The sequence below is a fragment of the Pseudorasbora parva genome, chromosome 7, assembly GCF_024679245.1.
Source record: "Pseudorasbora parva isolate DD20220531a chromosome 7, ASM2467924v1, whole genome shotgun sequence".
Lineage (NCBI taxonomy): Eukaryota > Metazoa > Chordata > Actinopteri > Cypriniformes > Gobionidae > Pseudorasbora > Pseudorasbora parva.
In genome coordinates, this window is record NC_090178.1 from 23,375,474 (window position 1) to 23,397,590 (window position 22,117).

Sequence of the window (22,117 nt, forward strand, 5' to 3'; positions counted from 1 at the left end):
ATTCAGCCAACTGAAAAATTTAGATGATCTAGATCAGTCACTAGAAAATTTTCAATTGGAGACCTGCATTTGTTTACAGTGTAGATCAGTGGTTTTACCTTATATAACTCAATGCTCAGGAAAATTCAAGTTAAATATTTAAACATAACATGCATGACCTTATCTGGAACAAACATGGCTCCTGTCTACTCACCTACATTCACACATAAAAGGACAAGTATGGGAAATCAATACAATTAGAAATGGTTTAATTAAATGTATTACATTTTTATTAAAATTCAAAGGACACTTTTATTTTGAAATACAAAAACATAAAAAATATACAAATGACATTTACTTAAAAAAAGAAAAAATGTTAACAAACAAAAATATTACATTTACAAAATAATAAAAGAAAGTATTAGTGTTAAGCTGTGCAGGGTTCTCGTGTTTTCTTTCAGCTCCTCGTTAATGTGTGCCTTGTTCCACACACACACTGGTCCTGTGCTGGTGGTGATTGTGATCAGTGAGAGTGTATGGAGCTGGTTGAGGGTGAGATGAAGTCAGTCGCTCTGGCCCTGGCAGCTAATTTAGTCCTCAGTTCTCTGATTTCCTGCATCAGCTCCCTTTCCTTAGAGTCAAGCTCCCCTCGGCCACGATCTAAAGAAACTAAGTCACAGCACACACGGAAGAGAGCTTTCATCGCTTGTCACTTCATTATGTTTGGTTGTGAGACAGTGCAGCTCACAGTTTATACTAATAATACTCACAGCAATCATCTGATTGAGTGTTCAAAGAAATGTGGGTGGTCTCACTCTGGGGCTTGTGTAGCAGGCCTCTGGACGAGCAGGGAGATCTGAGTCTCTTTTCCTTCTGACGATCTACAATCATACAAAAACAACACACAATTCACCTAGAGGAATGCAAATCAACCACTAGATAACTCACTTACCTTATGTTAACATGTGTAAAGTTGAATGGACTGTTATTTACAGTGCCCCATTATGGTTTTTAGATTTTACAGTTTTTCCCCTTCAGATATTACCTATTAGCTGTTTGTGAATGTAAAAGGTCTGCAAAGTTTGAACGATTAAATTGCAAGATAAATGAAGTTATTTTCTCCCCAAAAAAAGAAGTGATTCTGAAATGTCTGAAACTGTAGCAACTCTATGTAATAACTATTACATTATAGTAGTAAAATGTTTACAATGTAATAATTTCCTCAAAACTTTTTTTCAAAACACCGTTTCCTCAAGACTTCAAAAATCTTGAGCTCATAATGTAATCATTTTTATATTATGAGAAGTTTATTACATTTCAAACTCACCAAAAATATGTCAGATTTTCATTTTTGTAATAGCTTTTAAAACATATTACTTTTCCCTTGCAGTCAATCAAAGTGTTAAACTAAATGCAAAATGTAACAGATTTAAATATTCATGCAATTATTATTATTATTATAAAAAAAATATTCCTTTATAGCATTTTAAAAATCCACCAGATTACTGATACTGCTACTATGCACCCAACAGTTTTAGTAGGCGTGTGTTGTACTGGATTTTCACACACGGTTCACTACCTTTGTTTGTGGGGACTTTCAATAGACGTAATGGTTTTTATACTGTAAAAACTGTACATTCTATCCCCTTACACTGCCCCTACCCCTAAACCTACTTACCCCTGTACTTTCTAAAAAAAAACTATGATTTATAAGCCTTTTGAAAAGTGGAGACCGCTGGCTACCAATTGATATATATGGTAATGATGTTTCATTTTCAGTCACATGAAGTAAGCGGTGGACCAATCACAACTGGATCATCTGATCAATCCTGATACCAAATCCTTTAACAAAATGTTTAAGACAGTGCGAGGATAGAGGTGATGCTACATTATGAGAAAATTAAAGAGTTTTTTTAACCTTGGTTGCATGTAAACCTATTTGTACATTTAAAACAAAATCAGGAACCTTTAAAATAGCACAATAGAGGCATTTTAAACTGATTGTATCCTCAAAAGGAAGGTATTTTGAAACTAAAATATTATGAATCCTGTACTACCCTTTATGAAAAGTCTTTGTCTTAACTTACTTAGTGAATCCTCTAGACGCTTTTGCAGTTTTCCATGATGTTGCGCAGTCTCTTCTGTTTCCTGAGAGATAAGTGACCTCCGATGGGCGTTAGCAGTGGCGGCCGCCCGTCTTTCCTCCTCCAGTTCAGCTTGTTTAGCTACTACATCATCCCACTGAGACCATACCAAAATAATTTCATTGGGCTAGTGAAAGTGAATTACATTTATCATGAATCTTGTCTACTTGTTAAAGGGTTAGTTCACCCAAAAATGAAATTGATGTCATTAATGACTCACCCTGATGTCATTCCACACCCGTAAGACCCGTAAGAGTCTAGGCACACTTTACTGTCCATGTCAAGAAGGGTAATAAAAACATCATCAAAGTAGTCCTTCATCAGTTGGTTGATTAGAATATCTTGAAGCATCGAAAATACATTTTGGTCCAAAAATATGAAAAGTCTATGAATATAGACTTTATTCAGCATTGTCTTCTCTTCCGTGTTCCTCAAATAAAGATTCAAACAGCCATGAATCAGTGAATCGATCAATGATTCGGATCGCCAATGCCACGTGATTTCAGCAGTTTGGCAGTCTGACACGCGATCCAAACTGCTGAAATCACGTGACATTGGCGATCCGAAGGTCTTACGAGTGTGGAACAACATTTTGGTGAGTCATTAATGACATCAATTTCATTAAGTTAAAAACAATGCTAAAGGTGTGTTCACATTTGATGATGTTCGATAAATTTTCACTAAAAAAATCCAATCATTTCAATAGGAATCCACATGATCGGAAAAACCAACAGAAAGTAGTTTGTAGTAATTGTTTGAAAGTGATCTGTGCTTCATACATCACAACACTATTGACAATAGACCTTTTTTGCTACAAAAAATATCCCCAAATCTGACGCACCTTCATGTGCAAATTCTCACCTGCTTTCCCTCCACTTCCAGCATTAGCTGGACTATTTCATCCTTTTTAGCGCATGTTTGTTTGCTGAGGTTCACTAGTCGCTCTCTTTGCTTCTCTTGCCTCTCCTCCGCTTTTTCCAAACACTTAATCACCCCGGCTTGCCAATCAGCATCCACTTCCATCTGTCCCACCTCCGCCAGAGACTCTTCCAGCATCTGAGAGTTTGAATTCTTATAATTAGTTCAATCGAAACTTTAAATCAACAATCAACTCCAAAACACAAGTCTGTTAAGGAGAAAGAAAGGAAATGCAGAAAGTAAACAGGAGCAGGGTGGAGTTAGATGTCTGACAAAGATAATTATGTGTACTTCATGAAAACTTTAGCGTGACATACCTTTTTGTTTTTCTGGCTGAAATCTTCATCTGTCTGAATGAGGTTTTGAAATGTACAGTGGTCTATTTCAGCCCTGTGTCTCCTCACATCCACTTCTGCTCTCACCTCTTGACTCACTCGCTCTTGCTCTTTGGCCAGTTGCTAGTAGGCCAAACATATTATGATCAGCTTTGGATATGCACATTTTAGGAGTGTCCAAACCTGCTCACAGAGGGCCACCTTCTCGTTAGATAAATTCCAACTCTAATTAAACACACCTAAACCAGCTAATCAAGGTCTTTAGGATTACTAGACACTTCGAGGTAGGTGTGTTGGGGCAGGTTGGAGCTAAACTCAGCCGTTCAGAAGGAAGATTGGACACTCCTAGTACACTCATTTTGCAGAGATTTGCCAAGAAAAAAAAACTTTTATAGTGGCCAACCTGTTCAAACAGTTGTCTCTGGGCATCCAGTTCCATCTGTCTCACTTCTATATCTTGAACAGCGGCTGCCGTCTCCTGATCTCGCAGCGCCATCTAAATACAATGTAAAAAAAAAGAAAAGATTTCTGATAAATGATGCTGAAAATTCTAATAAAAAAGCCTTTGAACCAAAGTACAATAAAAGTAAAGCGGCAACTAGGGCTGGGTATCATTCAAGATTATATTATCTAAAAAAACAAAAACAAAACTTGGGGGTGGAATATAAGACTCGTGCTCAAGCTCATGCATAAAGCTTACCGCAAAATGATTATGAATATAAAAACAGTAAGAAGACAATTTTTTATTGTTTATTAATAAACTAGTGTTTTCTGAGTCCTTGTCGCTGCAAAGATAAAGTTGATGATGCGGACTCGTCATCTCCCCAGTAGTGAAATACAGAGAGAAATGCACTTTTCATTTGATTACATCATCAAATTAACAAGTATTTGAATTAGTTCGTTTCTAAGTTGACATTTCAAGCTTTCAATAGGCCTATTTCTCATGACTGTGAGGCAAGTAGCCTATATGCTAAGTTTCGGTTCATTACGCCCGTTTCGCATATACTCCATCTGCAGTGCGTGTGAGGTGCGTGTCTCGTATGTGGTGCAGGAGCCCCACACCCTGTTGTGCTTTCACATATGCTGCATTTGCAGTCCGCAACTGATCCGCTGTTGCATACCACAAATACAGCATTTATTCATTATTTTTTATTTAAAATCCAAAAGTTGTTACTGAACATGGCTCCTCAGAATTGCAATTCTCTTTGTTTACTCTTTTATAGAAGTCAGGTTAACGTACTACATTTAAACAACATTTTATTCAATTCATAATTCATTTTTAAATAGCTTAGTACTTTAGATTTAGCTCACACAAGTGGCAAAACATTTAAACATAGGTTATAGCCTAAAATCACAAACATTTTAAATTAGAAACTTACAATAAGCTATTCAAAAACCCATTTTTAAACCCTTTTAAAAGAAATCCTGCAGGTCATAAATAACTTTTTTTCCAACTCCAAGAAAGGACGAGTGTTATCCACTATGGCACTTTTATTTACCTAAATGCCAGTAAGGTGTTATTTCCTTGCTTTACTTGAGAAAAAAAACTGTTGACTTTGAAACAAGAGTATATTTTAAATTATATGCATCTGTGGCGAAATTACTAGATTTTCGCGTCAGTACATTTTTATTTTAATGCGAACAATGTTCTATCACTTTAATGCAGCAGTGCAGCACAGCAAAAAATAGACTTGGTACGGAAACGATCGTCTCACTGCTGCAGACGCAACGCTCCTGGAACGGACTGACGGACCGCATCCGCGTGCAGTGTGAAAGCTGTAATCCGTTAACATGGGTACGGAAAAAAATACACACCGCATTCGGAGTATGTGTGAAACGGGCGTTAATGTGACGTGCTGCAGATCTTCTTGCAATTCGAAAATGGACTGCAGAAGCATTGACTAGAATGGCCGTGATCAGCTCCGGTGGGTATAATGCGCCGCAGATGGGGTAAACTACAGCCTCACGTAATAGCCGTGTCTCTGGGCGTATCCGGTGAAAACTAGTGTTTTTTCACCACAGTCATGCTGCATGTTTATTGGCTCACTGACGCTGACAAGTTTAACCCCTAATTATCTAAATTTGGTATCACACCGGAAGTGCTTTTACGATACTCGATAGTATCAAAGCAATTTAGTCGGTGCTTAAATAGTATCCAACTCGATACCCAGCCCTAGTAGCAACACACGAGTGCAAAGCAACCTTTCTCTGAATATCGTCATCGAATCTGTTGAGCTGTATTCTGCGCTGATCCTGCTGGTGTTTAAGAAAACGTCTTCTAGCAGAATCAATCAGATTGAGTTCCTTCACCTTCAGCTCACGTTTCATAGCAGCCAATCTGTCACACCAAGTTACATCACATGAATTTTGTGTGTGAGAAACTGGTAAATTGAATGTAATCAATAGTGAGAAATCCTACATAGGGAGGGAAATTAACCTGGCTTTTTGTTGTGCAAGTTTACTCTCCTCTTCGTGTAGAATCCTTCTCCGTTGCTCCTCTCCTTGCAGTAGCAGCTCCTGCTGTTTGTACCAGGCCTCAAACTCAGCCTGCTGTCTGACAGCCTCAGCATGCAGCTGCTGAACTTCCTGTCTATATAGACAAACATAAGCAGAAACTTTTTTTAAAAGGTGCATCAAATATGAAATACTCCAGTCATATCACTAATACAACTGAACAACGTTTTGCACCTCTCCCTTAGATATTCTACTTCTTGTTGCCGGATCTTCTCACGTTCTTGGGACTGGTACTCGACTATGAAGGTGGGGTACTTGTTGAAAATGGGGTACTGCCCCTGTGTCAGCGGTTCAAAGTCACTCAGCGCAGAGCTAGGATGGACATCTGCAGGGGTGCTGTCCATCAACCTATAGGTTTCCTTCAGCATATCACCGATGTCCAAACTATTCCGATGATGGAAAAAGTACTACATTGGGGAAGATTTCAACAAAATAAATAATTAAGATTTAAATGCATGTCATTAATGTGTTTGTTATAAATAATACAAGTAAAAATAATAACAGATACATTTTTCGGTTTGAATACATTTTAAAACATAATATATTCCTGTGACGGCAAAGCTGAATTTTCACAAGTTTTCTTTGTCACATGATCCTTCAGAAATCATTCTAATATGCGATTTGGATTATCAATGTTGAAAACAGTTCAATATCTTTGTGAAATCATTTTTCAGGATTTATAGGGGAAAGTTCAAAAGAATAACATTATAAATGTATTATCTAACTACATTATCTTACTGACACCATATTTAATTATTTATTTCTATTTTTTATATATATATATATATATACACATATATATATATATATATATATATATATATATATATATATATATATATATATATATATATTATACACACATATATAAGGGATGCAAAAATACAGTTAGTCCATGGTTCGTAAAAATACAGTTAGTCCATGGTTCGTAAAAATACAGTTAGTCCATGGTTCAATACATACCTTGGTTTTTCATCACGGTTTTCGGTTTGGTTCGTTTTTTTGCTATGCTATTCTTAGGCCACAGGTACAGAAAAAGGTTAAGAAGAAACTGTTTTTTTTTTACAAAAAAATAATAAATATATAATATTCGTTGCAAATATATGCATTCTTTGAATTTCCCGCTAAAAAACGCTTTAAAACGCGGCTAAACACCCTCTAACTTTAGTGCATAGGATTGGATATTTGGTCATATCAGCACGTAGACTTACAGGCACACTCAAAAAGAGCCAAAAGAAACAGAGAAATAAAATGATGAGAAATATTTAAAACGAAGAGAAATAGAAATTATGAATTAAATGCAAAACCAAAAAACCCCGCAATGTATAAGTGTGTATTGAACCGTGAATGCCGTACCGAACGGTTCAATATTATATTGGGAATTGTGACATCCCTTATATATATATATGTGTTTGTGTATATGTTTTTAACTTCAATAAAATAGTCTTGATAAGCCACATTTGTCCTTCATAAAATTTGTTAAAATGGGTGGTGAGCGTAAAAACATCATAAAATATCTCAGGTTATACCTCAAAGTCCTTCTTGTCAGTACAAAGCAGTAGCGGTGCTCTGCAGCAGCTGACATAAGCCACCACTGCCATTAGAAGGAACGAGGGATGATTTGAGAAAACGTTGTCAAAGAGTTTTAGCCACTCTTCTCTCATTAGAACCTCAGAGAACAGGGTTTCAAGAAGGGGCCACACATACAACTGGAGAGGAAAAGCACATTGTGTAGGGCATTTGCTTCAAGATAAAAATTCTTTGAAAGTCAAAGTCTATGTCACACAAACACTTGTGTCAACGTCTTTTACCTGGGAAGTAACGCCACAGGCAACAAAATGCTGAAGCAGCTCTTTATCATGATGGGCCAGCACATTCTCAGCCAGGCTCAGCACATTAAGCGGAGGGTTGGGAAAGTACTCAAACCAGTGTTGGCACCAGTTCACTGCAAAAGAGCAATCCAAGACACTTGAAAGCATCTACTGACCGAATCATTGAATTTCTGCCAAAAGACCAGAGTACATCATCCAACACCACACTACTGTCTCACAATACCAACCAATGACAGTGGCCACTACTTCAAAGCAGATCAGTGGATTGTTCTGGAACAGCTTGACAAATGGGAAGGCCAGCAGGGGGAGATAATCAGTCTCGCCAAAAACAGCAGCCCAGTGAGCAAGAGCAGACAGCACTCTGACGGGTTAAAATGAAAAGACAAATATAAGTAAATTTAAGGTTCTGACAACATTATGGTGGGAAAAACTATATGTCAACAATTAAATCATCAATTGTCCACCTCTGTAGGCCTCTCTGTAGTTTGTGGCTTTTGATGGGGTACCGCTCCTGAAGGCACATGTATGCTGAGTGCAGGCCTTTGTCAGTCAGGCTGCTGAAAGCTGCATGGTTCTCAGGTAGATGCAATAGAGAACGCCAAATAAACATCCTGCAGGAAAAAAATAAAATAAATCACACACAAATAAACCAAAGACGCACACATTAAATCAACCAAATATAATTGCTTTAGCATGACACATCTATTTAATGACCTGTATTTGGCTGGGTACTCTCCAAATGCTCTTAGTAATGCTTGTAGTCTTTTCTTGTTAAGGCCATTAGGCAAATCATTCTACATAAAATAGATAAATTAGATACGATTACAATCAGGTTATAAGTTGGAGTAGGACAATGTCTTGGAATGGCAAAACAGACGGTATCACAGGATCCCAACTAAATCAATTTGATTCAATTTCATAAACAGAATAAAAACAGAACCTCTTTGTCATCCAGCGTAGAATCAGCAGGCAGTAAAACTTTGGATTGTATTCTGCGTCCTGATGTTTTCACAGGACGCTGAACTGCCCCAGTGTGCACCTTGATTTTCGAACACAATCCCACATTGCTGTTGCCTTTAGTGACCCGTTTCAACAAAGGCTGGGGAGGCTACCCAAACAACCACTTGTGATTAGCATTTTGAAAAGTAAAAAATGTTTATTATTCTTAACACAAACATATACTACCGTTCAAAAGTCTGAAGTGAAAGATTGTTTACATTTTGGAAAATAAGTATTTTATTTTCACCAAGGCTGCATTGATTTGATAAGAAATAGTTGAACCAGTAATGTTATTACAATATAAAATAACTAATTAACATGACCCTTCAGAATATGGATGAAAATAAATCTGTTACATCTGAATCTGTTGCATAGAAGTGAATAAAGAATAACATTGATATTTAATATTAATATATTTCCTGTCACTTTTAATAAAAGTGTGGTTATTTTATAATAGTGGCTTTTTGTTTTTTTTACCTCAAATAAAAACTTTAGCCTTCTTTACAACGAATAATTACCAGTAATACATAACTATTAATTAATAACAAAATATAAGAATTTACCTTACTGATTTCTGGAGTAAGACTTCTTACGTCATAGATCTTAAGAGCACCGCTGTCCATCACAGCAACGATATGGTGGCCTTTAGGACAAATGGTTGCCGAGGTAATGGCATCTTCGTACGACCCTATTTCAAAGAGCTGCTTGCATGACTGAATGTTGATAAAGCGCATGACACCATCTTGGCTCAAAACGCCCAGAGTCTGAGGACAGAACATCATAGTATGATTATTTCCACAATAACATGGGGTGAACTTTTCAAGTTAAGTTCAGTAATTATTATTCTTCTCATTGAAGAATTGATGTGGAACAAGAGTACAATATTTTAAAGCCTAAACAAAATAGTTTTATATTACAGGTAATTGAGCATACAGTTGATCATAAATACATTTAATAATAAAGTAAATTATAATGATGTTGAAGTTTTTTAAGGTTGCAGAGTAATGATCAGTACCTGGTTGGATCCGCCATCAAAACTATCCGGCAGGAAATCCAGATATCTTACGGTCTTGACATTTGGAAGCATCTGAATTACTCTCAAGAGCTGTCGACTCTCCAAACACCATAAGTGGACTAAGTTGGATCGGCCAGCTGCAGCAAGTGTTTTCCCATCGCTACAAAGCAACAAAATGATTACATAGAACACACCATTTGGTGCTTCACCAGTTTTAGGGTTTAAGTATAACAGCCTTACTGTGTAACAGCATATGTCTTGTAGTGGATTCTGGGCTCATCCTGTGGAACAGGCAACTGATACTTGCAAAAAAGAGTGTCGCTCTCCCAAGCAAAAATGGAGTCGTCACTAAAACAGCTGAGAATGGTGTTGCTGTGTGGGAGAAAGAAAACCTACAACAAAACACAAGAATGAGGGACTGATGCAAAGCTGTTATTAAACCTAACTCTAAAATGTCCCAAGCCCATAAGACCATTTTCAAAACACCAATGAATATATTTTTAATGAAACCTGGTTTCTGACTTTCCATTGAAAGCATTCATAAAGAGATTGTAACAGAAAACAATATAAATTGAGCGGTTTATATATACAGTAAAGCTGATAATACACAGGGCAACTTTTTGAGCATTGTTGTCAAGCAATTTTGCTGAAAGATGTTGCTTGGACACTTTACCATTAAGAATGGGCAACAAATTTCTATCTGAAAATTTGTTGCCCATTCCCAATGGGAAAAAGCCCACAGCAACATCTTTCCAGCAACATTGCCCGACAACATTGCTCAAAGAGGTTCCCCTGTGCATCATCAGTTTAACAGCATATAATTTAATTTAGGCTTTAAATCACATATTAATCAGCGAACATACAGATCACTTAAATATGGTAAACAGAAGCCTCAATGGTTCTCACATGTCAAGGAAGCATACTTTCCATTTTAAGTTGAACTAACCCTTTAAGGACAGATAAGTGATTCTAACCTTTTGTATGCCAACTGATTGACGAACATTAAGCTTTCTTTTTCTCTGGAAGGTGTCAAGGTTCCAGAGTTGAGCGGTATCAGAAGAAGTGCTGATGGCGTAGCTGCCCGAACTGTGGACGGAGAGGGAAGAAACGGCACCCTCGTGACCCCGCATCCAGCTCACTAGCTGTCTGGTGTCTGGTAACAGTAGTTTATGTTTGTCAGAAGAACAAAACATTTGCAGGTCTGTTTGAAAAAATATTATATGTTTTACCTTTGTCAAAGCACTTAATGGAGTAATCAGCAAGAGCAACCAGGAACTCTGTGGTTCTTCTCAAGTTGAAAGCTAAAGCAGTGCTTGCTTGTCCTGTTTTCTGAACCAGCTTGAATCTGCAGAACAATGACGTTGAAGACGTTTGTTATGATATAGGAAAAGAACATTTCTGTAAAGTTACAGGGACACTATATTCTATACCTGTTTTTGCTAATGTCAAACACATAAATATTGCCATGATGATCACCAGCAAGAAACGACTCTCCTGTGGTGTCGAAAGTCACTTGCAGGAATCGAACCGTCTTAGTTTGACGAGCAGACGCGTTTCGGATCACAGTGGCCAAGACGCTGGAAATACATAAATGCAGAAATTATTCTCTTATCATTGTATAAAACAGCTTGCTCCAAGCTGGTTATGTCAAACTTACCCATATTTCGGTGATACTAATTTTCTGTGCCATATTTTCCCATCTTCTCTGGACCCAACATCTGTAACTTGCATGTTTAGCATCGACTGAGATTCTTCAACTACAGCAAACAGCCTCCCGCTTCACACAGGCATCACAGCGGGAAATTCAATGACTGCAACGAATATCATATATTTATTAACGACTGCATGTCATACTCGTTACCTTAATCACATATCGAGATTGACAGTAATAATGACAAAAACGTTTATGCTAGTATTTGTTAGACGATCGAAATAAAGAACCAAGCAGCAAGATGCAAGTTTCAGTTAGAGGAAGTGACGCATGTAAACACTTGTTGGCATTATGGGTACTGAAGTTGTTTTAAGGAAATGTCACGTGACTTTAGGTGATAAACAAAATAAAAGTAAAAAAGTATGAATCATTTTACAAGTAAATGTATTTTATCACACACTAAAATCCTTAATTATTTAATTAAATCCAAGTGTAATAAATTGGAGCAATTGTCTGAATTATCAAAAAAAATATCAATGGGTATAATAATTTTATATTTTGCAATGGTAATTTCAAATACTGAATATTTGAAATTTAGAACTGAAAATTAAATAAGATCTACACTCTAAATAAATCTCATACAACTTTTTTTTATTAATTTTTTTTTCTTTCTTTCTTGTACATTATTTATTTAATTTATAGCAGACTGTGATTTTTTTCCCTGCAACAAATTAATACCAGGGAAAAAATGTAAATATCTTTAAAGGGGTGGTTGAATGCGATTTCCCTTTTTTAACTTTAGTTTGTATGTAATGTTGCTGCTTGAGCATAAACAGTATCTTTAAAGTTACACAGCTGAAAGCTCAATGCAAACGGAGATATTGTCTTTTAAAGTTACGGCAGTTTATTGCCTACAAAAACAGCCGGTTTGGACTACAATGAACTTCTTCCTGGGTTGGTGACATCATAAACCCTTGCTAGTCTCCGCAGATGTGACTTCTGCCCGTAATGGTAAGAGGTGTGGCGTTTTCAGGCAACCTGTGCTTGGCACTTCAGCCAATAAAAACACAGGAAACTACATTTGGCAATCGAACCGATCTAAGACCATTGTGTTTTTCGGAGGGATGGGCTTCATAGAAGCAGGAAGCAAATGATTGAGGACAGTGGAGACAGCGGTGTGGAATAAAGGTCAAATAGAAGAAAAATACGCTGTTTTTTTAAATAAGAAGTATTAAGACATGTTATACTGTGTCCCATAAACACATCCAAGCCTAGAAAAAAAACACGGAACCACCCCTTTAAAAAGTCATTTATGTAGAACACATACAGACATACCTCCATTACTTTTAAAAACAATCACAGAAGGCTTTTAGACAAGATGTCTGTGATTTTTTTACCCTGCTATGAATTAAATAAGTATCTTAAGAAGGCCAGTGGACACCTTTAATTTTGTAATAGATAATTTGGTTGGTTGTGACACATAAATCAGGTGTAAGACCATGGTGATTTTTTTTTTTTTCTCCAAATACATTTATTTCAAAATATTACTCCAGTCATGTGTCAGCTACATGCCTTTGTCATATAAAATGCATATACACAATACATCACAGGTTGTCACCTAGTAAAATAAGAATAACTATTGAAACACAAGAACATCCATTACAATGTCAATAGATATTTAGTTAACAAATATTACTGAAAAGCTTATAAAAAGACTGCATAACAACTATATTTTTAAACATTTCTGTTGAAAAAATAATATTCTGTTGAACAAATAAATATTAAAATGCCCATTAAAACATGAGAAACAGTCAGTAACAGTCATATTCAGTAGCAATCAAGGCAGCATCAAATATAATGGCAGCTTCAAGACACACTGGTTGAGAAAAACAATGATACAGGATAATATATCAGCGTGTTTGTTAGTACCTGAGCATTGGTCAATTTAAAGCACATATGCTTCCAGTGTACAATCATAGGTCAAGCCTAGCCCGGCCACCATGGTCACTGTGCCACACCATCCCCATCACAGACCACAACCCCGTAACTGGGTCTTCCCTCCTGCCCACTATTTCACATCTTTTAATCGATTATATCAGACTCAGTTTCTGTATCCTCCTCAGCCTCTGAGCTCAAACACTCACTGACTGTCATATTGTTGTGATCCCCTATAATGACATACTCTATGTTGGATCTCTCAATGTGAATGCTGTTGCCACTTCTTGTGTCCTGCACTGGGATCAGTTCATCACAACTCTGAGTGTCTGCCATTTCATCCACTGTTTGTAAAAAGAGAAAAAAGAAGCATTTAAAATTCAAATCACTAAATCACTCATAACGCTGTTTTTAAAAAATAAAATAAAAATCGCTTTGTTAAAAATAAAAAACGAATATAAAAATGATTAGTGTTAAAAGTTTATATAAAGTACAATTTCATTAAACATAAATGTATAAAAGACAATAAACTGTAAGATGTAACATAATACAAGTCTATAACGCTAAAATAATGTGACCTATATTTCCTGCTGTAGAGCGCTTACCTTTGATTGCATCATTCTGAGCAAGCAAAGACTGCTGGTCACAGGTAATGCATTGGCTATTGTTGTTCCCAATAATGCAGTTGGCCAAGGAAGAGTTTTGTATGTTTATAATACATGGGGTAAATTGCACTTTTTCTGTTAAAGAGAAGACAAAAAAGGCATCAACATGAGCAACAACACGACACATTGCATCAAGGGGATGTGGGACAGCAAAACAAAGCTCTTAGTCACTCAAACTTTTGAGAAGTAAAATGTATTGTTTTCCAGTGCAATACTTTTGATACTAAGTGTGTGATGTAACAAAAACAGGAAGTGAGGTTATCTAGTAACTACTGAACAGGAACTACTAATTTCACTACCTTGACACTTCATAAAACAACATGGCAAAGAAAAAGTAAGGTAGGTACATCACCAATTAGGGAACATAAAAATATCTACCCGAGAAAGGACTTTCCTCTTTATGTTGATGGTCCTCATGGCTAAATTGTGCTGAATGACAACAAATAAAGAAAAAAAGAAAAAAAGAATGAATAAACAATTCAGACATCGAAATAGATCCATTTTAGAGATTTGATAGTTTGTGCAACCTGGATATCCAGTGACATTCTCATACAACGCTGGGTCACAAATTCCGAGGCAGCTGAGGAATGAGCTGCATGCACTTTGACCTTTTTTAATGACAATTTGCATCATCTTGGAGGCTTTTTGCATATCCGTGGCTTGCGACGTGATAACCTGTGATTCATACGCCGTGATTGTACGGGATCGGTACAAGCAATTGGACATCCTTTGAACTAAAATCCCAGGCATACACTTACTGAGGAAGCCCAAATAGTTCTGTAATTGTTGATCTGTTGAGAGAGAACGAGATACAATGGTTTAAATCAGAGGAAGCTTCAAACAACACAAGTAATGTAATACACCCAAATAAACTGGATGCATTCATACACCTTTCACTGAACCATTTCCACAATTTGTGTAATGGAAAGGTTCCATGGATGTTCTTCATGGAGCCACAGATGCCAGTAAAGGACAAATAAGTTAAATACTATTTTGACTTTAACATATTAGATATTGTGTAACAGTAATTTTCAGAAACTGTTCATCACTTAAAGAAAGTTGCTCTAAATGTTTTTGAAGTAATTTAAAGGCATAAAAATATTTGATCAAAAATAAACATTCGAAAACCATTGAAATTATATTTTAAGCATTTTCACTTAGCATTAAAAAAAACGAATAGGTCTAATATATATATATATATATATATATATATTATGTGCATGTAGCCTACCAATAAGCTTTAATAATGTTAAACTTCTCGATTACATAGTATTTGCGTCATTACTGAATACGACATATACAACTGTCTGAGAGATAGTTATGATGATTTGTTGAGCTTCCTTGTTGTAACATTTTCCTAAAACAATTAAACAAAAACACAGGCTTAAGTGATAGACTGAGATGTGGGCTATGAGAAACTTACCAGAGGGTATAACAACCGTGCTGTCCATCTATTAGTAATCACAAATAATTCCAATACGTAAAGTGGTTCTGGTGGCATGTGAAAACGAAACACTGCAGCTGCCATTGACAATATACGTAGGTGTGAATGCGCATGCGCGTTTAGAATGTAATTTCCAGATATGAATTTCCCCTCGAATGACTATGCCATTCTGGTTAACCACAGACTTTAATGTCAACAACAGCAACAACAAAAACATAAGAGACAAAGGTTTTAAGAATTAAATTTGTTCAATAAAAGCGATGCAGTGGCACTAATAGCTACATTGCATGTAGTTTTCAATGAACTGAAAAGAAAAAAAAGAGCCATAATCTAGTTTAATTTGCGACTAATATAGCCGATCGTTTAAATGAACTACGCGTTATTTATCAACCATAAAGTCACTTTTGCACATTTGTAGCGCAACAGTGATGTACATCAAGCCGTCTAACAACGTCTAAAAAGCTTGATCTCTATTGGTAGTTGCTGTTATAACAGGGAGGTTCCGCTGCCCTTGATTATGAGGGGCATCTCGGAGCCGGGTATAATGGGAGCAGTGCATGAAAACATGAATATATGATCTACAGTCCACCGTCGTTTGGAGGCACATTCAATTTGTCGTGAAAATGAAGATTTGGAGCACGGAGCACATATTCAGGTAGAGAATTTGCGTTTAGGACGAATCTGCACAGATTCCAGCATCCCTGTCATGATTTGCATCCAGATTACCTTCAGTGCTGCTGGGATCGGAACAGCTCTCGTCCTTTGGACATTTCTGTTTATGTAGCTTTTAAGCTATTTATTCTTGCACATTCTGAGCATTAGTGGCTAATATTCATTTATTTGGGCCTAACCGGTTGCTTGGCTAGTCTGTACTGTTCTGGTCTATTAGAATTCTGCGCAATGTCGTTACATGCACTCACTTTTACTCATCAGTCACTCATGTTAATAACAAAAACTCATTAAACTAGTTTTTTTTGAGAATGAAATATTTTTTTTCTCTGTAAATTTCTAGTATATTTCCCTGTTGAAACCCCCCATAAGCTGGTTTGGTCACAGTCAGGCCGGTTTATTGGATTGAGATAATAATAATAATATACTACTACTAGCTACTACTAATAATACATAAATAAATGCACATCTGAGGAGAACACCTTAAATTAGCAAATACATCTTAAACCAGCTAAACCACCAAACTAACACCGGAGTCCTTTATCCCCCCATCAAGATTTATCACAATCCCAAAACAGAATTGTGCAAAACCAGTATGTTTTCTAGTTTCTCTTCTTTTTTTTAAACATAGTCATTAGTATCATTCCAAAATGATTCATTATGAAGAAATGAATTATCTCAAACCTTCATTTTAAGATCCCATGCCTCTCTTGTGATGTTCTTTGTTGATAGTAGGTTGGACGACACTGGCAAAAATTCTTTCTGCTCATATCTAAGCTAAATTCCCCTTGAATGTGGTTTGCCTATGAGATCAGTAAAGTGATGTTCCTCATAAGCCACTGCAAACCATTGTCATGAGTTTTTGTCTGTATTCACACAGCTACCCATGGGAGACTGTGATCAAAGCAGCCATGAGGAAGTACCCCAATCCAATGAACCCTAGCGTTGTTGGAGTGGACGTTCTTCATAGGAACTTGGACACACATGGACGTCTGCACAGTCATCGGCTCCTCAGCACAGAGTGGGGTCTTCCAGGGATTGTCAGAGCGGTTAGATGATATGCTTCACAGTGCTAAATGTATTCCATGTCTATTGGGTTATGTGGTCATAAAATACTGTGTTAAAGATGATGACAATGTGGAAACAGATTAACCTCCATATATTATATATATTTTACATCTTACTTTTTTTTAAACATTTAAAACAAATTAAAGGTCAACTATGTAGCTAGCGGTTAAAAAACAAACCTGCATGCATTTTGCAGAATAACATTGTTTTGGGTGTGCTTGAGCTCTGCATGACTTTGCGGATGAATATGGTTGTCCTACTGCTCTGCTAGGCTTAAGAGATTTAACAAATTTAGATGAAAAGGTTCTCAAGCTGACTATATGAAGATGTTACTGTAACTATACCCATTAATAGACAGGGCACTTCCTTGAAAATTAATTTTAACACCGTGTTACAACAACCCATAATGAAATGAGCCTTCACAATAGACAATGCTTTACAATGAACTCTGTTAGAGGGCTAAATATGGCAATTTACCTGTTCAATAAAATACCTTACTCACCTGCAGAGTAATAAAAACAACATCTCTGCATCACCTTTAAAATTTATATCGCCCAGCTCCCAAAAAGCTAAGCCAATGTTGATTCTGGTTTTATTACGAGCTCTGTTGCATTCTCTTTTTGCCAGCAGACTCTCCTCTACTGGGCTTTTTTTTTAAAGGGTTTCCTCTGAGGCTTGAGATTTACTAGCTCCATGTCAAACTTTCTTGATTGTTGTGACAACTAACCTATACCACTCCATATCATACATGCATCAATGTAGCAATTTTTCCCTATTTATGAATATGACAAGACACACATGGACAAGTGACATATGTACTCCACGGAGGCTAATAATAATAGGTTTACCATAGTGAATCAGGGTAAGACAAAAACACATTTTGGAAGGGTTGATAAAGTATCGCTTCTTTTTTATCGCATTTAAAAAAAAATGGTTTTGGCTTATTTTTAAATAATGTTTTGTAATCTTGAGTAACATGACCTTCGCTTGGAAGTTTGCTGAGGCTCCTTGGTTGAGAACCACTGATTTATAAATATCTCAAATGTATTTTCTCAGATTTTAGGGACAAATCGAACCACCACATATGTACAAGAACATTCCATTGTGGACCCTGAAGAAAAAAAAATGGAGCTTTGCTCAACAAACGTGAGTCTTTGTTTACCATCTATCAACAATTCTTTTTACAGAAAAACAAATCTAATAAGATTATTTAATTAATAGAAAGTGCCATTATTATGGTATAAAAGGGATAGTTCACCAAAAAATGAAAATTCTGTCATTAATTACTCCCATTAACCCATAAGACTTTCGTTCATCTTCAGAACACAAATGAAGATCTTTTTGATGAAACTTTCTGTCCCTCCACTCTCCTTCCATGATAAGATTGAATATAGGCTTTTATAAACAAATATTGATCAGCGAACATAAACAGAATCTCAACCGAATCTGCTTGATGCGCGAGAACAAACCACATTGGTTTTTGCGGAAGCTAATATTCTGCGTGAGACAAGAATAAACTTCACTGGTTCTCGCACGTCAAGTAAACATGCTTGAGCTTCCGTTTACCACAACTGATGTGGCCATGATATAATGTTGAATGTTTGATGAATGTTCATGTGTGAATAAAAGCCTTAATTCAATCTGTTCAGCATATAAAGTGATAGTGTCTCTTCAGAAGCTTTTAAACATACCACTCAATTATGGTTTAGTTTTACGTCAAAGTGTAGTTTTGTAGCTGTCTATTAAGGGACAGAAAGCACTCAGATTTTATCAAAAAGATGTGTTTCGAAGATGAATGAAAGTCTAATGGGTTTGGAACGTTCGGGTGAATAAATGATGACAGAATTTTTGGTGAACTATCCCTTTAAATATTATTTTTAAGATGTACTAAATAAATTCCTTTTAACCCTTTTTTATTCTTCAGATAACCCTAACGAATTTAGTATCTGTTGATGAAAGGCTTGTCTACACGCCTCATCCAGAAAATCCAGAGGTGTAAGTAAATTCAGTCATAAACATATTTTACTTAAATATTGTTTTTTTTATCATGTAATTGTAATCTCTGCATATATATGCACATACATGTAAACCATACTAATAGAAAGTAATCAAATAATCATAATCCAAATGATTTTTTGCTTTATTTTCGCAGCACTGTATTAACACAAGAGGCGATCATCACGGTGAAGGGGGTCAGTTTGAGCAGCTACCTTGAGGGACTGATGGCTCTATCCATGTCAGCTAATGCAAGAAAGGTAAATCTTTAATCTTTGTTCTGTATAATGTAATGAAAAATTACTGATCAAATATCCCTGGATTGTCCATCTCAACATTTTGCTGCATCACATGTAATGAATCCTTAATCAAAGTCTGCTATTCTTTGCATAAATGGGAACTTAGTAGTTCCTATTTTGCTAGTGACACAATCGGAGAAGGTCCAAAAGCAAGCAACTTAAAAGCACAGATAATGAGATTTTGTCCCTATCTACCTAACCCTGTTGTTTTTTGAGGATGTTGTTTTTTGTTGTTGTAGTGAAGTAGTTTCATTTATAGTTTCATTAATAGTTTAATGTCTTTGACAAACAATGACAAACTGCTGAAGATGATATAACATGAGTGAAGTATGATAAGCATTATATAAGCCTCTAAATAAAGTATGAACCTGATAAGCTCTATATTTTTCATAGGGATGGGATGCCATTGAATGGATTATTCAAAACTCTGAAAGGGAAAATGTTCCTTTGTGTGACCTGTGTTGAACAGGTGATGTTTAATGTAGCACCTGTCTTTGGATGGAACAAACTAGACATGACATGTAGCAGTTGGTTTTATCATATGCATTGGTACTAAAGGCTATTTAATAACTTGTTCAATAAGCAGATCAGACATGTATATAAATAAATGCATGTTTATTTATTTACATTATTTATAATTTTCAAGCTGAGGCATAGATAACACACAAAAGGTTTTAAAAATATACATTATTTATGTAATATTTCATTGTCTGTTTCATGATAAGGCATACATTTTGAAATATATATCTATATTATTTATTTATTTTTTAACGCCTGTTTTATTATGAGACGCAGATAAGGCATAATTGTTTTTAAAATACATATACTTATATTATTTTATGTCAGTTTGAGTTTTTTGCGCTTTCAGAGCACATGAATGAACTTTCACTAGCTCTGAAACCTCATCTGGCCTGCCTGACTTTACCCCATCTCTCTTTGTGTTGATGTTTGTACACAAAGGTAGTCAAATGTGCTTTTTTGGCACATAAAATTGCACTAATACAGACAAAACTGTATGGGGTTTTGAATGTCGCTACAAAATTTGTATGCACTGCACTGACTACCTCTTGTTTTAGAGTTCTTTTAATGCCATAACATGTATGAAGTGGATGTTCCGTTGTAATTAAGAACCTTAAAGTTCAGAATATGTATAAAATGAATGAGATTTTTGGTGTCCTTACATTTTTTTATTATGCGATTAAGGGAAATATCAGTTAATTTAGTTGTTTGCTTCAGAAAGTTTGCATGGGTAGTCTTAGAATGTAATTAACCTATAAAGTCTAGCTAAAACTTGTAGGATTGGTACTATAACTTATCAAAAGTCATTTTGTAATGTTTATTTTTTTTTAAAGTCCTATATTTAAAGGACTTTTATGCTGCTTCGTAATTAACACATTGTGAACATATTGTCCCATTTGGGAGGCTTTTTAGTTTATTTAATGATATGAACAAATGTTTTATGATAATTTATGGTTAATTTAGTGTAACTCATTTATGGCTCATGTTAAAAAATTTCTTTGTTTATTATTTTATTCTTATAATACTACTGTGACTTAATACGAAGGGCATGTTTGCATTATTTTGTGGAAAAAATGTTACAATGTATATGTTTATTAAATTTTAACTGTATATTTTCTTTAACAGTTCAATGTAACAAATTAAACATAATTTAAAGGATTTGATATTTAAAAACAACTGTTTGTCAGAGTATACCAACAAACAGTTGTTAAGGTCTTATGGAGCCACCTATTGGCGAAAAAATTCTGGGAGCGAACATCTTGTTTTTTTGATTTTTTTGCTTCAAGACTGCCTTGTCATTGTATGATTGAGACACCTTTAATTATTTATTTTTGATGAATTCTAATGAAATCATAATCAATTTCACTGTTAATAAAACTATTATTTTTACTGATCATAGAGAGACAGGAAATAACCTTGACATTGCGTTAAATTCCTCCACTGGAAAGATCATGTCAGCATTTGTTCCCCAATGATGAAACACTTTCCAAGCAGAAGTAAACAAACTTAAGTTAAACTTGGTTTGTAATCGAGTCAGCTAGCAATGTCATATGAGTTTCAGAAATGTATATTTTTCAGAAATGTATATTTATGTAATATTTTCAGCTTTCATATTGTTATAGACAGAAACCTCTTTAAAACATATTGCCTGTTGTTAATTAAATTGATAGTTCACCTAAAAATAAAACTTCTCATTAATTACTCACTCTCACATTGTTCCAAACCTGTAAGACTTTCATTAATACTCAGAAAACAATGAGGATCTTTTAAATTATATCTGAGAGCTTTCTGTCCCTCCATTGACAATCTAATGGGTTAGGAACGACTTGAGTTATTAATGACAGAATTTTCTCTTTCGGGTGAACTGTCTCTTTAAGGCAGACAAGAAAGTCTTGTTGGCTTCATTAGTGGTGCATGTTACATTCTCGTTTAATTGTGACATTTTGAAGCATCTGTTTTTTTTTTTTTTTGGTATAAGGGGGCAAATAAGTCATGCACAATATACTAATTAAGCATCGTAAATGCTATTTGTTCTTTTAATCCCATCCCAAATCCTGTTTTTTCTTCTGTATGGAGGATGTGGAATTTATTGCTTTTCAAGAAATAAAATACAACATTTCTATTTTAGTCTTTCAG

The 22,117-nt window shown here is 35.6% G+C and overlaps 3 protein-coding genes across 3 annotated transcripts; 1 reads left to right on the plus strand and 2 right to left on the minus strand.

Annotated features, from left to right (window-relative positions):
* Positions 1-257: 257 nt before the first annotated feature.
* On the minus strand, positions 258-11,711 carry tbc1d31 (TBC1 domain family, member 31). The gene is made up of 22 exons (XM_067448683.1): positions 11,394-11,711; positions 11,167-11,313; positions 10,966-11,081; positions 10,711-10,889; positions 9,977-10,128; positions 9,737-9,896; positions 9,285-9,485; positions 8,663-8,830; positions 8,437-8,516; positions 8,187-8,333; positions 7,950-8,083; positions 7,702-7,835; positions 7,420-7,599; positions 6,065-6,297; positions 5,814-5,966; positions 5,579-5,714; positions 3,780-3,872; positions 3,359-3,499; positions 2,985-3,179; positions 2,067-2,220; positions 750-860; positions 258-648 (listed from the first exon to the last, which is right to left on the minus strand). The coding sequence occupies exons 1-22, from the start codon at positions 11,474-11,476 to the stop codon at positions 503-505; spliced, it is 3,243 nt and encodes a 1,080-aa protein (XP_067304784.1). The 5' UTR covers positions 11,477-11,711; the 3' UTR covers positions 258-502.
* A 982-nt stretch (positions 11,712-12,693) lies between these two features.
* si:dkey-29h14.10 (uncharacterized) lies at positions 12,694-15,562 on the minus strand. Its single transcript, XM_067449659.1, has 5 exons — positions 15,411-15,562; positions 14,515-14,778; positions 14,366-14,416; positions 13,928-14,062; positions 12,694-13,666 (listed from the first exon to the last, which is right to left on the minus strand). The coding sequence occupies exons 1-5, from the start codon at positions 15,436-15,438 to the stop codon at positions 13,470-13,472; spliced, it is 675 nt and encodes a 224-aa protein (XP_067305760.1). The 5' UTR covers positions 15,439-15,562; the 3' UTR covers positions 12,694-13,469.
* Positions 15,563-15,913: 351 nt separating this feature from the next.
* prelid3a (PRELI domain containing 3A) lies at positions 15,914-22,108 on the plus strand. Its single transcript, XM_067448685.1, has 6 exons — positions 15,914-16,086; positions 16,981-17,149; positions 18,225-18,314; positions 19,093-19,163; positions 19,321-19,423; positions 19,856-22,108. Exons 1-6 carry the CDS (start codon positions 16,055-16,057, stop codon positions 19,925-19,927), a joined length of 537 nt encoding a protein of 178 aa, XP_067304786.1. The 5' UTR covers positions 15,914-16,054; the 3' UTR covers positions 19,928-22,108.
* The last annotated feature ends 9 nt before the right edge of the window (positions 22,109-22,117 follow it).

Coding starts and splice junctions, on each gene's coding strand:
- tbc1d31 (XM_067448683.1), bottom strand. CDS start 11,476: ATGCTAAACATGCAAGTTACAGATGTTGGGTCCAGAGAAGATGGGAAA. Junction 8,334..8,436: donor GAGTACCCAGCCAAATACAG/GTCATTAAATAG, acceptor TTTTTCCTGCAG/GATGTTTATTTGGCGTTCTC. Junction 5,715..5,813: donor CTTGCACAACAAAAAGCCAG/GTTAATTTCCCT, acceptor TTGGTGTGACAG/ATTGGCTGCTATGAAACGTG.
- si:dkey-29h14.10 (XM_067449659.1), bottom strand. CDS start 15,438: ATGGACAGCACGGTTGTTATACCCTCTG. Junction 14,063..14,365: donor AGAGGAAAGTCCTTTCTCGG/GTAGATATTTTT, acceptor TCTCTTTAACAG/AAAAAGTGCAATTTACCCCA. Junction 13,667..13,927: donor TCAGAATGATGCAATCAAAG/GTAAGCGCTCTA, acceptor TTTTACAAACAG/TGGATGAAATGGCAGACACT.
- prelid3a (XM_067448685.1), top strand. CDS start 16,055: ATGAAGATTTGGAGCACGGAGCACATATTCAG. Junction 16,087..16,980: donor AGCACGGAGCACATATTCAG/GTAGAGAATTTG, acceptor GTATTCACACAG/CTACCCATGGGAGACTGTGA. Junction 18,315..19,092: donor TGGAGCTTTGCTCAACAAAC/GTGAGTCTTTGT, acceptor TTTATTCTTCAG/ATAACCCTAACGAATTTAGT.